Source organism: Muntiacus reevesi, chromosome 1 (assembly GCF_963930625.1).
Source record: "Muntiacus reevesi chromosome 1, mMunRee1.1, whole genome shotgun sequence".
Lineage (NCBI taxonomy): Eukaryota > Metazoa > Chordata > Mammalia > Artiodactyla > Cervidae > Muntiacus > Muntiacus reevesi.
In genome coordinates, this window is record NC_089249.1 from 224,355,553 (window position 1) to 224,373,434 (window position 17,882).

General features: G+C 36.5%; 1 protein-coding gene across 2 annotated transcripts in view; it reads left to right on the top strand.

The window, feature by feature from the left end:
- The window catches only part of DDX46 (DEAD-box helicase 46), a 49,650-nt gene extending 35,204 nt beyond the window's left edge, over positions 1 to 14,446 (top strand). Inside the window, exons 19-23 of one of the 2 annotated variants that reach the window (XM_065918583.1) lie at positions 2,600 to 2,773; positions 4,982 to 5,200; positions 5,690 to 5,834; positions 12,039 to 12,112; positions 13,328 to 14,446. In XM_065918583.1, the coding sequence (XP_065774655.1) occupies positions 2,600 to 2,773; positions 4,982 to 5,200; positions 5,690 to 5,834; positions 12,039 to 12,112; positions 13,328 to 13,375 (660 nt within the window). In that variant the 3' untranslated portion in view covers positions 13,376 to 14,446. Of the gene's footprint in view, positions 1 to 2,599; positions 2,777 to 4,981; positions 5,201 to 5,689; positions 5,835 to 12,038; positions 12,113 to 13,327 lie in introns of both variants that reach the window. The other variant, XM_065918582.1, reaches the window with a different exon arrangement.
- The last annotated feature ends 3,436 nt before the right edge of the window (positions 14,447 to 17,882 follow it).

Genomic DNA, 17,882 nt, shown 5'->3' on the forward strand with positions numbered 1-17,882 from the left:
GTGGATACTCAAAGCATTCCCTTTTTATAATTGAGGAGACTGAGGCTTAGAAACAAATAATAACTTTTTCAGGTTTGCGTAGCTGTTTAAAGCCCATTTTCTTAGCTTACAGCGTTGTTTGTAACACAGTGAAAAGAGACCCTAAGGACTCAACAAGTTAAGGGTTTCTTGGAGTATGCTATGGAACCCTAATCCTGGAGCTTGAGCTTTAGATGTTTTCATTATAAAATACTTTTGGAAAATCTGCTGGTATATTCCACTATTAATGGTACCCTATCAATGGGTGTGAAAAGACATTAATAAAATTATTTTAATTCTGAAATCTTCCAACATATTTTATATTTGATCATAGAAATTTTTTTTTAATATACTGCATTAAACCTTGGCTCAGAGCACAACTTAAGAATTCGGGAGTTTAGTCTTTCAGGAAATGACCATACTGGCTGTTAAACACAGGAACCAATGTCTCCTATTAATTCTAGGCCTTTTTTTACTAGTATACCATATTGGCTTAAAATTCAGTTAAGTCAATGTATTTAGGTATCTGTTATGGTATAATAGATCAGTCCAAAACTTAGGACTTTACTGTGGGACTTTTATTGTGGGTTATAATAAACATTTATTACCTACTATTCCTGAGGGTTAGGAAATCAGGAACAGTGTAGCCAGGTAACTTACGTAACTTACTTAAGGTCTTACTTAGGGTCTCATGAGGTTGCAGTCAAGCTGTTGTTCCAGGTTGCAGTTATCAGAAGGCTTCACTGATGCAGGCCCATCTTCTTCCAGGATGGCTCACTGATTTCACTGTTGGTGGGATGCCCCTGTTCTTTCCTCTGTATTTGTGTTCTTACAACATGGCAGCTGGCTCCCCAGATTGAGTGATCCAAGAGAGAGCAAAGAAGAAGCCTTAGTGCCTTAGTACCTTTTATGACTAGTCTCTGAAGTTATATGCCGGCTTTTCCACTTTGTCTATTAGAAGCAAGTCACTAAGTCCAGCCTGCATTTAAGGAGAGGCTCCACCTCATGAAGGGAAGAGTATCGAAGAATTTCTGGCTTTGTTTTTAAAGCCACTTCAAATTTTTTTGTTATTTAAACATTTTTTTAAAATCTCATAATAAAACATCAGTTTTCCCCCCTTTTGTTAAAGTCTTATTATAATTTCATTAAAAAATTAGAGCAATAGTAAAATGCTTTGTGTTTAATTGCTCAGTCATGTCCCACCCTTTGTGGACTGTAGCCTGCCAGGCTCCTCTGTCCATGGGGATTCTCCATCCAGGCAAGAATACTGGAGCAGGATACCGTGACCTCCTCCAGGGGATCGTCCCAACCCAGGGAGTGAACCCAGGTCTCCCACATTGCAGGCAGATTCTTTACCATCTGAGCCACCAGGGAAGCCCAGATAATCTTCTACCTGAACAAGGATTTGAACCCTGGAACCTTGAACCGTCAGGTTAAAAGTCTGATGCTCTACCAACTGAACTATCTGGGCTCTCAATAAATTAGAAGAAAACTTTAAAATTAAATTAATTAAAAAATACTAGAGCAATGCTAAAATGAATAAAGTCAAAAGTAAAGTTATCCCTGTTACCTAACACTGTGTGCATTCCCCATTCCTAATTTTATGCATTTGTTTTGGATTTTAATGTCATGTATTCTGTTTAAAAGAGTGTTACTAAATTAAAGTTAGTTTAAAAGTAATTCATAGCTCAAACACCTTATTAGATAACAAATGCTTTAAAAAGAAGGTAAGTTGTCTGTTTCCATTTCAGTAAAAGTTCTTTCTAAATTAACCAAGTTAATTTTAAACCCTAAAAAAGTTTTTCTTTGCATTTGGAATTTGAAATATTAGCCTAATTCCTGCATATGAAGGAATTTGCATTCTTTACATGGTAGTGTTATTATTCATTTGGGGGCAAAAGACATTTTTAAAAGGAAATGCTTATGAGATACAAGTGGCTAACCTGAGGATTACACAGTGGCAGTAGGACTCATGTGACTCCTGGAGAGCGAGGAATGTCAGTATTGCTCTTGATTTCATGGGGAAGTCCACCTTCATGCCTTTCCTTCATGCCTTTCCTTCCTGGGTTCAAAGAAATAAAACAATAAAGGTTTTTCCCCCTGATTCTCTTACCCTGTTTTTTGAGTAAACCCAATTGCATTTTTGGAGTTGGAAAGAATTTTAGGAGGCCTGCCTTGAGAACGTGTTGTATCATTTCCCCTGGTAACCATTGGCTGTATTTTTAGTTGTCCACTGATCTTGAGTTATTGCCCTTCTTCCAGCCTCTTTGATTACAGTGTATATAATTTGGCCTCAAGGCCTGGGCCGCAGAGCAACTTGGCTGCATCCAATTGGCTACTCTGTTTTGACAGCCCGTGTTCTTCGTTTACTGAATTGGGATATATTTTCTGTAATACTCAGGAGTCTGCTGAAGTGGTTCTAGCAGCACTGTATCTCTGTTTCTTTCTTTCCTTCCTCCCTCCCCTTGCCCCCTGTCCTACCCTCACCTCTCCCTTTCTTCTTACCCCTCCCCTCCCTCTCACCCTCTCTAAATTGGTATTTTTCATTAGATTTTTACTAATGCTTTTTTTTCTTGTTTAGATTGATGAGCAAATTGAAAGCATGTTTAATTCAAAGAAGAGAGTGAAGGATATGGCAGCTCCTGGAACATCTAGTGTGCCTGCTCCCACTGCAGGGAATGCTGAGAAATTGGAAATTGCAAAGAGATTGGCTCTTAGAATCAATGCTCAGAAGAATTTGGGCATTGAGTCTCAGGTATTAAGTAATTCGTTCCGAGTCTTAGTACTTTTTGTAAGTTATTTGATTTAAATGCTTTTTAAATTGTATCAGCACAAGTGAACAAGAAGTTGTTTTAGATTTTGAGATAATAAGCATTTACCATTTGAATACAGAATTCTTTAATTGTTGACCTTGGTTGATTTCTCTAGCGTGGTTAGCTGAGGTCTTAATGCCTATTCTGGAAGGCCTATAGATAATTTTATAGAATAGTATTCCGAGTGACCTTATCAAAATCCTAAAGAAAAAAAAAATCCTAAAGAAAGAACTCTCTTTTTCTTTCTTTGTGTTTACTGGTGGATTATTGAACAAACAAACAGTACTATGGAAGTACAGACACCCAATTATATAACTCAGACTAACATGAGTTTAGACAATGGGAAACTGTTAAATGTTTTACTTGCCATCTCTCTCTTGGGAGTTTTTTGGTTAACTTAATGCTTTTTGTAGTTGATTTACAATGTTGTGTTAGTTTCTGTTGTACAACCAAGTGATTCAGTTACACACATATATATATGTATCTTTTCTCTCTTTTTTTAAACTTTTTGTTTTCTATTGGGATATAGCCAGTTAACAAACAATGTTATGAGAGTTTCAGGTGAACAGCAAGGGGATTCAGCCACATATATATACATGTATCCATTCTCCCCCAAACTTCCCTTCTCTCCAGGCTGCCATATAACATTGAGCTGAATTCCTTGTGATTTACAGTATGTCCTTGTTGGTTATCCATTTTAAATATAGCAGTGTGTACACGTCAATCCCAAATTCCCTAACTGTCCCTCCTCCTCCCCTTACCCCCTGCAACTGTAAGTTCATTCTCAGAAGTCTGTGAGTCTGTTTCTGTTGTATAAGTTCCTTCATTTGTATCTTTTCTTTTTAGATTCCACATTAAGGGATATAATATGGTATTTCTCCTCTGACTGACTTCACTCAACTAGACAGTCTATCTAGGTCCATCCATGTTGCTGCAGATTGCATTGTTTCATTCTTTTTAATGGTTGAGTAATATTCCATTGTACCTATGTACCACATCTTTATCCATTCCTCTCTTGATGGACAGTTAGGTTGCTTCCATGTCTTGGCTATTGTAAAATGCGCTGCAGTGAACATTAGGGTGCATGTATCTTTTCTGATCATGTTTTTCTCTGGAAATATGCCCAGGAGTGGAATTGCAGGGTTATAGTAGCTAGGTTTTTAGTTTTTTAAGGAACCTCCATACTGTTCTTCATAGTGGCTGCACCAGTTTACAATCGCACCATCAATGTAGGAGGGTTTCCTTCTCCCACATTTTGTTTAACTCTTTCCTGCATTTTGTTTAACTTAATTTTTAATCAGGGTTAAATTTTCATAGCATTCCCAAAGAACAGTTTGTTAATGTTGACAGTGTTTAAGATTTTGAGTGGTTGAGGACTTGCATGACCCTGTGTCCAGTAGTTGTATGCAGGTTCAGGTCTGCAGTGCCCAAGTAGAATGACCAAGCTAGAGGCCAGTGGACTTACCTGATGAGGCAGCCATAGTCAAGGGTCAGAGCCTTGGGTCTTTGAATCTTTTTTAATCAGTGAGTTACTATGAAGTATTTACTCAAGCCTGTGCCTCTTGTGAAAACAGGGATGCAGCACTTCACCTAATATTCTCTTGTATTATTGTTACTAGTAACTTTTGTGAAATCATATGACTATAACTTTTCACTGTTTTTGGAAGAGCTTGAGGTGTGAGTCATGTATTACCCACAGAATTATCTCTGTATTAGATACATAGTAAAATTAATTTCAAATGTAAAAATATGTTGCATAAAGATATTTAGAATGATTTATGGAATGTTGGGTTTGTCCATGAGGGGAAGAGGAGTTCAGTGGTAGTAGTGGGCAAACATACTGATTCAGAGGAAACCCATAGTAGCCACAAGGTATGTAAATGATTTTAGAAATATTATACTGTATTTGATATCAAGAGTTACCTAATGTTCAGTAGAATTTTTTGATATAGACGTGGGTATTTAGTTTTCACATCAAGTAAGGCAGATATATTAAACTTTCTGTTATAATTATATGCTGTTAAATTGCCCTGTGGGTCAGACTCTACATGCTTTTAGTTAGTGCTTTCCAGAGAAGAGTTTGTGGTGGGATCTTTGGTCTTGTCTCTGCCCTCATTTGAGATTTGACTGTAGGTCTTCTTTAACTGCAGGATGTGATGCAACAGGCCACCAATGCCATTCTCAGAGGTGGCACCATCCTGGCTCCCACTGTATCTGCAAAAACCATTGCAGAGCAACTTGCTGAAAAGATAAATGCCAAGCTCAACTATGTGCCTTTGGAGAAACAAGAAGAGGAGAGACAGGATGGTGGACAGAATGAATCTTTTAAGAGATATGAGGAAGAATTAGAGATCAATGACTTCCCACAGGCAAGTAGCAGATTTAAACTTTTTTATTGAGTAGAAACCCTGTTTTTAGGAGTGAAAATACCTCATTTAAAACCTATGAAGGGTCTTCCCTGATGGTCCAGTGGTTAGGAATCTGCCTTCCAATGCAGGGGATGGGGGTTCGATCCCTGGTCAGGGAACTAAGATTTCACATTCTCCAGGGCACCTAAGCCCTCAAGCTGCAGCTAAGACCTAACTCAGCCAAGTAAATAGATAAATAAAAAGAAAAACCCATGAACATTTTAATGGCTGCTTTACTTTTTATTTAGATGGGGAGACAACACTGGAAATTTCATTTTTATGATTACTTTCTAGGTACATTAGAATCTAAATGAATTTATGATGAAGGTGTTGATAAGAATTTTAATATTGACAATAACATGATTTAGCTAACCTATTCTTTTAGGACCTCAGGGTTTTTTTATCCTGTTGTAAAGAGATTTCTTCTCCCCCAACTCTTTTCTTTCCTAGACTGCTAGGTGGAAAGTTACCTCTAAGGAAGCTCTGCAGAGAATCAGTGAATATTCTGAAGCTGCAATTACAATCAGAGGAACGTACTTCCCACCTGGCAAAGAGCCCAAGGAAGGAGAGCGGAAAATTTACTTGGCAATTGAAAGTATGTACTGTTGGTTCGGTTTCCATCTTGAGTTTGATCAAAGTTGATAATAGATGTAATAGACCCAGAGAGACTATGAGGTCAGTTCTAGAGAGGACTGAGAATGAGGAACATCTGTTAAAAAGTTTCACTGATCATTTGTGTTCTTTATTCAGACGTTTAGTATATATAGCGGTAAGTAATCTTTGTTGGGGACTCTTTCATTTTTGACAATTTGGTCAAATTGAAAATGACTAAAAGAACGCATGTATTTTGGGGACTAGTCCAGTAAGTCCTTATGCTTCCGGTAAGTAGAGCATTCTGGCCAAAGTTAAGGTTAGAAAGTAAATCAACTATATTAATCCCCTTAATCCTTGTTTACCCAAGCAGATATTGCCTCTGATTTTATGCCTGTAAATTCATACATGCTATTTTTAGAAAAATAGGATAATTAATACCACAGCTCAAAGTCTGTAAGTAATGCGTTATCTAAGAGTGATCAGGTGCGCTTTTTAACCTTACCTCATACATTTGTGAATGTATTCAAAAGACAGTTTCTATTTTGATTATTTTCCCTAATGTATTATATATAACATAGTAGGACAACTTATCTCCTTTCTTTTATATTTAATTTTAACATCTTTATAATAGATTTTTAAGAATAGACCAGCCACAGCTCCATTTCATTTATTTCATGAACTAAATGTTTATTGAATACTGGTATTGGAGCTGTGAGGTAGTTTATTCCATGTGCCATGTAAATCTAGAGTCTGCATACCTCCTGCTTAGATGGCTGCAGTGATGCTACCCCCATGCCCTGTACAATCTCAAACACTGGCCTAGTGCATTGAATCATAGACAACACTGCCAGCGAGGAAATGGTCTTGGTCTCACTTCACCGCTCTGTAGCTCTTTACTTGCTTTGTTTCTCGTCACAGGACTCATTACATAGATGTTATAGTATATTTATACTTGTTTCTCTCTGCCCTACTCAAGCTCTGTGAGTGCAATGACTTTATCATTTGCTGTATTCCCAGTGTTCTACACATGGTAGGCACTTGATAAATTTTCTGAAAATGCATCTGATTAAGCTCTAGAGCTACTTCTTTTCTGCACAGATAATATTTGACAGGCATATGCGTACGATCTCTCTAAATCTGCACTGTCCAGTGAGAACTCTGCTGGCTCTGGAATACTCGAAGTATGGCCAAATGTGACCAAGAAATGTTAAATTTAGTTTTTATTAACTTACATCTAGAAAGCCACATGGCTGAAAGCTACTGTATTGGCTCGCTCAGCTCTAAAGTTTTTGTTGAAAGATCAATGGAAGTATAAACTGAAAATATATTGTAATAAGTTAGTGTTTTCTTGTTGTATTTTGACATTCCTTTGATTTTTGTGAAGACTTTACAACTTTTAGGTAAGTTTCTTACTGAAATAAACATAAGTTAAAACTGATTTAAATATATATGAGGACTGATTTTTAGGGTTTGATTCTTTTCCTAACCAAAACAAAGATAATTTTCATATGTGAAAGTAAATTAGTATTGTGCCCGTTTACTTTTTTTGTGTGTGTGATCTAAATTGTTTTTGTGTGACTTGTTAACATGAAGACTACAAGAAGAGAAATGCATGTGCAGTGTGCGTCCCATCTACTCTAAGTAGACGTTATTTCCTGGTCAAAAATGCTTGATAGGGTCAGAGTAAATTATAAAACAGAAAAGTTTTGTTACCAGGATTGAGTTGGGATTTTGTTTTTTTTCTCCTTTAATAAGGGTTTGCCCAGTTGATGTAAACTTTTGATTAGTTTCTGAGTTCTGATAAAGTTGATTTTATCACTTTGTGCAAATATATTCAGTGTTTTGTGGAGATTAAGCTTTTGAAGTTCCCTCCTATGCCATTTTCACTGATAGCACTCTCACTTTTCTATCTTTTAAAATTAATAATGATGAATTGCAGTAAAGGTATAAAACTCAGATACAGCCTTTATGTTTTCCATGCTATTGATACTCTACCATTACTGTACAGGAAGATTCATACATATTTCAACTGATGTACAAAGAAAGTGGGTCCAGAACTAGACAAATTGCATTTTTTGGTTTGTGATTGTGACTTTGAGAAACTGGTCATCAGTTAAGTTCAGTTCAGTCGCTCAGTCGTGTCCAACTCTTTGCGATCCTGCAAACCGCAGCACACCAGGCCTCCCTGTCCATCATCAACTCCCGGAGTTCACCCAAACCCATGTCCATCAAGTCGATGATGCCATCCAACCATCTTATCCCCTTCTTCTCCTGCCCCCAATCTTTCCCAGCATCAGGGTCTTTTCAAATGAGTCAGTTCTTCGAATCAGGTGGCCAAAGTATTGGAGTTTCAGCTTCAGCGTCAGTCCTTCCAATGAACACCCAGGACTGATCTCCTTTAGGATGGACTGGTTGGATCTCCTTGCAGTCCAAGGGACTCTCAAGAGTCTTCTTCAACACCACAGTTCAAAAGTATCAATTCTTCGGTGCTCAGCTTTCTTTATAGTCCAACTCTCACATCCATACGTGACCACTGGAAAAACCATAGCCTTGACTAGATGGACCTCTGTTGGCAAAGAAATGTCTCTGCTTTTTAATATGCTGTCTAGGTTGGTCATAACTTTCCTTCCAAGGAGTAAGTGTCTTTTAATTCCATGGCTGCAGTCACCATCTGCAGTGATTTTGGAGCCCAGAAAAATAAAGTCTGACACTTTCCACTGTCTCCCCATCTATTTCCCTTGAAGTGATGGGACCAGATGCCATGATCTTAATTTTCTGGATGTTGAGCTTTAAGCCAACTTTTTCACTCTCCTCTTTCACTTTCATCAAGAGGCTTTTTAGTTCCTCTTCACTTTCTGCCATAAGGGTGGTGTCGCTGCATATCTGAGGTTATTGATATTTCTCCCGGCAATCTTGATTCCAGCTTGTGCTTCTTCCAGCTCAGCACTTCTCATGATGTACTCTGCATATAAGTTAAATAAGCAGGGTGACAATATACAGCCTTGACGTACTCCTTTTCCTATTTGGAACCAGTCTGTTGTTCCATGTCCAGTTCTAACTGTTGCTTCCTGACCTGTGTATTGATATTTCAGGTCAGGTTTTTAAATAGTACCCTTTTATATATCCTGAAAGACTTTTGCCCTGCCAGTGACTCAGTGTGTTTTTGAATCATGTGACACTGTTCCTTATTGCAAGGTTAAATGGGGATTGCTGGCATCTTTATGTTCAAGGAGAAGAAATTACATTGACATCTTTCTGTGCTTGGAAGTAGACAGCTCTCTCTTACTGTTGTATTAGGCCATACAAGATATCGTTCAGTGGAATCTGATGATAAAACCTTGGTAAACATGGAGTCATCCTTGTTTATTCAGCTTGAATATGATAGATGTCATTTAAGCAAAACCAGTATTTAATTTTTTTGTAATAACATGCAATATTTTAAGTATCTCTAAGATTTCAAAATCAGTATTTTAAGTGACATTGTTTTAAAGAGGTAAATCAGATTTTTTTGCTTTGAAAGATTCCTCTGTAATTTATTAATTTAAAGGTAATTATGCTTATTTAATGAAGTATAATTAATGTATGCCAGATTTAATTTGTGTTAACTGTATAAGAACACATCTACTGTACTACCAAATGAAGTGAAATGAGAAGCCACGGCTTCTGCCAACTTTCCTATCTACCTACAATGGTTCTGAGTGCTTTCCACTGTGAACTTGTACTTAGGAAGTAACATCTAATTTTTATAATCTGAGCAGGTCTTTCCCTCCCAGTAACAAGATAACCTTGTTAAGAATGAATCTTGGAAATTCTAGAGACATAAAGATGCTAAATAAGGGTTGGAGATTGGTAATTAAAATGATCTAAAGCTTTGAGAATTTGCATAGATGATTAGCTTTAAATGATCTTTTAGTTTTTGAAACTCCAGCCAAATCAACTGAACACTAATGGGATGAAAACAGGTGTTGTAAGGAGCCTAGTGTCATCTGTTTCTGGTTCTGTAATTGGAGGGGGCCCACTGCCTGGCTCCTTAGAGGCTCCGTGTGGCCCAGCAGCTCCAGGCCTCCCACCAGGCAGTGGGAAGGAGAACAGGAAGGACGGACGTGCCTAGCCAGCCTGTATAATTTATAGCCTGTTTTGTGACCCTCTCTTTTTACTGGTGGAGAATCCCTTAAAAGCAGCCAGAGTTGTTTTGGGACCAATGAAAGGAAATGCCTCTTTTTCATGACAGCTTATAAACATATGTAACCCATTACCTAAAGAAGCAGTATAAGTCAAAAATTTAAACCGGTCCAAATGGTCAGGTTCTGACTAACGCAGGAAAATTGCTCTTCTGCTTTGAGCTGGGTGAGAGTATCATTTTCCTTATTTTTAAAACAGCACAGTGTCAAGCTGCACACCAACTCATGCCAAGTAGCATATTTTCCTTCTGAATTTTGGGTTTTTTAATACTTTTCATTCTGACTCAGCTCTTGATTCTACCCTTGGCTTCACATGCATCCACCTCTCTTCCCTTCCAGCACCCACAGCTTTAAAATGTTGTGGTCAGTGGCTTGTGGAGGTGGGGGTCTTAGGTTAGATTAGATATGTTGCTGTGACTTCATAGCCATAAGCATGTCTCTCTTCTTCCTGTTGTTAAACTGTTTCTTCTCCCTCCTCCTCCTCCTCCTCCTCATCCTCTGTTTTCCTCCTCCTCTCCCGGCAGCTCCTCCCTTCCTCCTTCTCTGTCCTCTATGGGTTTGAAAAAGTTATCATATCTAATAAGGGGGAGAATTTTCCCATTTCTTGTCAATTGTTTTCCATATTTGATTTTTCTTGCAAAAATAATAAAAACATAGTTCTCTGCATTACAACCCTGGTTCTTTTATTCTTTGACATTCTCTCACTCCTAGTGCTTAACCTCTGGTCTCCTTTGGTCCAGCGCTTTTCCTTTTATAGGTGTGCACCCAGTTCCCTCTCTAGACTTGCCTGCCTCCTGGCATTGTCCCCTGACTTCAGATCCTTCCACGCCTATCCCTGATGGAGCTCAAGTCTCCATTTCCTCTACTTCTGCTCCTTGTTTCCATTGGTCTTACTGACGTTTCCAACTTGGTGTGTCCCATGAGGACCTCCACTACAACGATGTCAATTAACCACCATCACTGTTAATAACACCTGCTCTTCCTCTTGGATTCAGTATCTCCTTTATTACATTTTAGTTTCTTTACTTGTGACTCAACTCTTAGCATCTTACTTTGTTCTTCACTGTTCACATCTAATCAGAAAAACATTTTGTTCATTCTACCTCAAAAATGTGCTTTCAGGATGGTATGAACACGGTCCTGTGAGAGCACTGAGGGAAGAAACACTTAACCCCCCCTGGAGAAGTTAGGGAAGATTCTTGGAAGAAATGATGTTTGAAAGTTCCTCTGATAAGACTACTTCCTGATGTACTCATCTTGCTGTAATATTGTTCCAAGTTTGTTTTTCTAGTAGCCTACAGGATCACACAGAGCGTAGATGAGTACTTTGTATAATGAATCTCATACAGTATACCACACATGATGGGTGCTTCTTGAATTTATATACAAGTGTCTCCAGCCTCCCTTATCTGTTTGGCTGTTTTGCTGTGTTCTTTCACACACTTTTTTCTTTCCACCATACTTTACTTCTCTTACTCTTCGGTCTTTAAACATGCCTTTCTTAATCTGTACCACTGCACGCATGATTGATTCCCTTTGTCAAATGCTTTCCCTGTCATCTCTCCTCCTCCAACTTTAAGATTTTTGTTCAGATGGCACATTTCTGAAACATTTGCTGACTTTAAAGAACATAATAAACATCCAATAAGTATTTGTTAAATAATTGAACCTAGGAAGGTGTATTTTCCTTTTCCTTTTTCTTCTTCTATTTTGGACAAACTGCAAATCATTTTTTCTTTGCATACCAATATACCAAGAACTTGTAACACTAGTACCTCACTCACCTTAACCCTCTAAGCACTAAGCTCAGTGCTCACATTTGAAACTCTTAAAAGCAATCATAATAATAAGCAGCCATGATACAATGTAGATGATGTTCCACCAGGTATTGAAAGACTTTTCTTGGCAAGTAGTACAGTGTTCCTGAAAGTCACCTACAGTGATTTCTACTGGATCTCAGTGACTCGGATAAACATCCAGTGTAATTCCAGTAATATGAATAATGTTCTCCACTCACTCACCAGGTGCCAATGAACTGGCTGTGCAGAAAGCGAAGGCAGAAATCACCAGACTTATAAAAGAAGAACTGATCCGATTGGTGAGTGAAAACCTCAAGGATTTGTTTGTTCTAATAAATGTTTTATTTAGCCATTTAATAGAAATACAGCATAGTAGACAGGTGATGTAGTTTGATGAATTTTCATGAACTGAGCACACTGGTGTGATCACTGCCTCGATGAGGAAGTAGAGCACGTTACCAGGATCCCAGGAACCCTGCTTATGTTCCTCCTTGTTGCTATTCATTGCCCCCAAATGTGACTTTCTGACTTCCAGCATCATAGATTAGTTTTGAACTCCATATAAGTGGAATCAAATGCTGTGAACTCTTCTGTATATTAAGTCTCTCTCAACATTACTTTGAGGATATCAATCCATGTTTTTACATATATCAGTTATTATTTTTGTGGCTATATAGTAGTTAACCCCGTGGATTTACCACAGTTAATTTATGTTTTAGATTTTGAGGTCATTTTAGTTTTGAATTTTTATGAATAACGCTTCTCTGAACATTCTTCCATGTCTCTGTAGTACACTTCAGTATATTTTTCTTTTGAGTAAATGCCTTAAAGTAGAATTGCTAGTTACAGGGTATGTATGGTTTAGCTTTAAGTTGGTATTGCTAAGTAATTTTTCAGAGTAGTTATACCAGTTTGCATTGCTTTTGGCAGTATTATGGAAATTCCAACTTCTCTACATTTTTGCCACTGTTTTTAAACTTAGGTGTTTGTCAGTGTTTTAAACTTAGGTACAGACTTAATTTGATTTTGGATATAGACCTTTTATAGACCACCTTTCCAAAGGAGGCAGACACCTTCTTGTAAATTCTCCCTACAGTGTGTACGTTGGGATGAGGATCCTTTGAAAGGAAACTTTACAAAGAATGTGTCTTTTAGGGCTTTTCTAAAATTTCCCTCACAGAACATTCTTTGGATGGATAAAAATAATTTAACGAATGGAATGTAAACAAGGCAAGAGGAAAGAATAAAAGCAAACTTTGAATCAAGTGACTTTTACCAAGGAGTGATAGAAAAGAGCGCGGCCACTGTTCAGTCGGTTAAGAACCGTTGTTAAGGAGTAGTTGAGGGAACACAGAAATGATTGTTAAATAGTTCGTTCTTTATCACTCAATAATATTTTTATTTTAAATATCTGATAGTTGTATAAGTTTGTAAAGGAAATTACTCAACATATTTTTTTCCCTTTTATTTCCTTTTCCTTTTACTAATCATATGCCTTTTATTTTTTCTTGTAGCAAAATTCATACCAACCAACAAATAAAGGAAGATACAAAGTCTTATAAAACATCTGGAAAAAACTTTTACCTGTGCTGGTCTGTGATAAATGTGGCAGTTGTTGTCTTCAGTTTATAATGTATTTTAAATTAAGATTTTTTAAATTTTGTCTTGCTAATTTTTTTTTCTTAAGTATAAGAAACCAGTATTTGTTAACAAATCTTCTTTCTGTAAGTACCCCCAGAATTATCAAACTCTATTTAAAGCAGGCCTGTTTTCATTAAAGTGTCCTTTAACACAAAACTTAAATCAATATTTTAACTATCTGGGTAATATTCCAGAAGTTTAAGACAATTAAAATATTTGAACTTTCCATTGAAGATAATAAACTATAAAAGTTGCTAAAGGGTTGTTTACCTCATCTTCTTGCAATGAAACTGTGATCATCTCCTCAGAAAAGGTAAAATTCTCTAATTTTATGTCTACCTTGAGCTTAAATCTTACTTGACTCAGTAGAACAATATGAACTGGATATAAGAATGTTGCAATAGAATTTTTACAAAATGGGTTCAGAGTTTTTGTTTCAATTTTTATCATCTTATAAGGGTCATAGTAGGACTGCTTTTTGGTTTTGTAAAATTAAAGTTTTGTAGTATAAGAATTTCTTGCATTCCTTTACACTGCTAAGAATTTTAGTATTGACTGCTTTTACGTTCCCTTCACAACCTCTGGCTCTGTGCCTATCTACTAGCTCTTTTCTAATCTTCCTGAAGTGAAAGTGATTTGTCACCTGTAAATATGAATGATTGTTTTTTCCCCTTTAAAGTGTTCGTTTATACAGCTGTACATATAAACACCCTACCAATCGATTTTTCTTCAGGATTATTGAGTAGGTTGTGAATTTTCTTTTTTTTTTAAAAAAAAGCATGACACCCACATTTTAGACTTAGACTTTAAGCATTTCTCAGTGAAATTTAGTTTACAAAGAATCATAAATTATATTTTTGAACCTTGATATCTATTTCCTGAGTATCCTAATTTAAATTGTGATAATTGGATCACCTAATGTTCAGACTCCTGGTGTGTTAGAACTTCATGTGGTTGTCAGTCTTTAAAAAATAAAATTTTCAGGAATTAAATAGTTGTATTTCTTAAAAGATACAGAAGTTCCTTTGAGTATTCTTGACTTAGAGCTTTTAAAAGTGAAAAAACCCAAAGTGTATTATAGCTGTTAAATCATTTCAATAGTATATTAGATGGTTAAAGTGACAGGAGGTATCAGTCATGATTTCCTCAATCTGAAGTTATCCTTACTGAAAATCTCAGGTATATTCTTGAATCTCTCACATATCCACTTTTTTACTTGAGGAAGAAAACAAATAAAACACATGTAACAATAGAATCAAAAAAACCATTTTCTCTAAAATTTTAGCATCTTGGGCTCTTCCACCCCCACCATTTTATTTATATCCTTATTTTTATTACTTAGTGATAGTTTGTTTCCTTTGATCGACTGTGTCACAGTCCCACATTGATGGCAATTGGTGCTCCCTTCAGCCTGCTCCATCACTTTGAGATTCATAGTTTTACATCATTTTAATATTATTACCTTTATGTTTGTACATCTAGTTGTCATAAGCCACTGATAGTATTTTGTTAAAATGAAGCACATTTCTTTGTTACTACATTTTTTAGTGTCACATTGACTCTTTGATTTTTAAAATTTGAATAACGTACAGATTAATTTGTTTTTTAAAAAAATGCAGTATCAATATTTGCTTATGTTTTTAAAATTTCTTATAAAATAAAGTTAGCCTGCATTTTCCTAGAATTATTTTTGCTGAAATGTTTTCTGCTGCATATCTAGTTTTGTCTACATTGCTAGGCATGTGAGAGAAGTATTATACTCTATTAGATTCTCACAACCCAAAATACATAATTCTATCCAAAAATATCTTCCTAAAGAAGCCTCTTAATTGTTGATGGTGTTTATATTTGGCATAAGATAGACTATAGGTGAAATAATGGGTTCATTTGCCAGTTGGTGTTTTATCACAGTGACGCTTATTCTTAAAAAATCGAAATATAGAATGAAATGATAATGGCTAGATTCTCTCCACCTCCTTTTAGACACTTTATTATCTGATAATATTTTGTATCTTACCAGCCTTGTCGGTATGCCAAGACTTTCAGCTGGTGGTCACTGTGCACCTGTGACCACAGTTCTTCTTTTGAAGGAGGCAGATGCTGCATGCAAAGAAGTTTTTCTTTGAGCAGAACCAGCTCTTGAATGCCTGGGGTTTATAAATTCCATGAAGCCAGCTGTGGAGTCCACTTCTAAGTAATTCACCAGCACCTTAAAAATCATAGCCTAGAGAGCAAAGCCTCTAAAGTTATAACTTGGTTTTGTATGACCTCTTTTTCCTATGATGCCTTGCTTTGCTTTATAAAACCACCAGCTAACGTCCTTTAGTGGCAGATAACTTACCTCTTGTTTGAGATAGAAGTTGAGGGGGAAAATGGTAATTGAAATGAAGTTCAGGGTAAACAACTATGTTTTATTTACTTAGTCCCATTTTGATCATTTATAAGATGACAGATGCTGAGTTCTTACAGCAGGCATAAATTCTGAGTGGCTAGCCCAATGTGATCCATGAGAATACTTTTCCTCTTAGAATTGAGTCTGGAGCTTCCAGTTCTTCACATTTTGGTACATAGTTTTATATAAGAATCAGAATCTATTGACATTTTTTATGCTTTCTGCTCTGGCGTGAAAAACTGAAGTTAATCTTTTAAAAAGATATATGTGTAAATATAAAGAGAAAGAGAACAAATGAATGTGTGTTGAGAGGTAGAGGGAATGTCTTAACGTTATACTCAGTTTAGGTGTTGTAACTACCAGAAAACCTTAATAAAATCTCTCCGGAGTGAGGCGTTTGGCTTGGAATATAGCAACATCTCACACATTACTTGTTGAAACATGTGCTGTACTCTTAGGCCAGCTCTGCATTTCTGTTACTAGGTAAAGATTCCCTGCTGTATCTGCAATATTACCAATTGCAGATATTTGAAGGTCCTTTTTTTTCTGTATCAACTTATAATTTTATTTGAGCAGGAGTCCAAGTAGAAATGTGGAAAGAAAAGTGTAAATAAACGATTTCTCTCAATGTCCCCACTGCAGTTTCAGTGATCTCACCTTTCTGGTTCGTTATGGCCAAACTGGTATATAAGTGCATACTGTCAAGTCACATAATAGATAAAACATTTAGTTATGATTATTTTTCTTGACCTTGTCCTCTTCCAGATAGGCCATAAGCTTATAAAAGTTCATGATGTTGAAGCTCAAACCTTTAAAAAGAAGTTCTAAATTTGCATTAACCTTGTTCTTCTGGAGGGAAAAAAAAGTGAAATAAAAAAGTTCTAACGCCTTTGGAAAACTAGAACTCAGAGTTACTCTCTTAGATATCACCAGGATTACTGTAAAACCTAGAGTTCCAGAATTTAAGAAAATCCTAATTGTCTTTAATATGTGGAAATGATGCATTTTGGATATTAGTCTGTTTTCACAATTTTGCTTATTATGGAATAAAGAAAATATGAGGATTCAGTATGAAAAATGTTCTTTGTCCACAGCAAAAACATGTCATTTGAACTTGGCATTTGGTAGTAGGTTGATTTTTTGCAACCTATCAACTCCTGGCAGTTCTAGCAGCCTTGAGTGTTAAAAGTGTCCTTGGCCTTTATTCCTGAATTTCTAGGAGGCTCTCAGGTGCCCATGTCCAGCCATGTCAAGGTAATATCGAAGGCAATATTTTCTTTCCATGCCTTTGCCTGAGGGAGTCTTCTGGGAGCTGAGATTCCCAGAGTTGTACTGTAGACTTTTGGAAGAATCCTTGCCATCCCCCAGGCCAACCCTTGGCCTAAATCTCAGATTTGGAAAGCTCCATGGAAAAACGGGAGAGATGCCCTTAAAGAGAACACAAGTTCCTCTGTAACTGTAAAAAAGTCTAGGGTTGCTATTGTAAGTGTGTCTGGGATGGTAATGATTCTGTGATACATACTCAGATTTGAAAGCCACTGATAAATCTTCACTTTGCTTTGTTCTTGGGTTTTGACTAGCTATTATCTAAAGCAGTGGTCTCCAAAGTGGGTAACAGTAAGCTATTAGAAAGCAGGGAGAATATACTGGAGCCTCTGTTTGTATTTCATTTTTAACATCTCATCCTTTGAATTTTTTGAGTAGATTTTATGTCATTACATGATATATCAGGTATAATATTACAGTTTATTATAACAGTTCATATACATAAGTAAATTCACATATGGGGGACACTTGGACAACCTTTGGCAAGTTGCTTAAATGCTTTAAAATGTCTTTTTTCACATAAAAGATTACAGTAATACCTATTTCAGGATTTTTGTGAGGATGAAATGAAATAATACATGTAAATAATTACAGCATATAAAAACAGTGCCTAAATAATTAGTACTCTTACCACAGTGGGTGTATGGGAGTGCATTTTCTTAAGTTTTCTTTCTGTATTGCTGTATCTTTCAGTGTTGCTATATGCTATA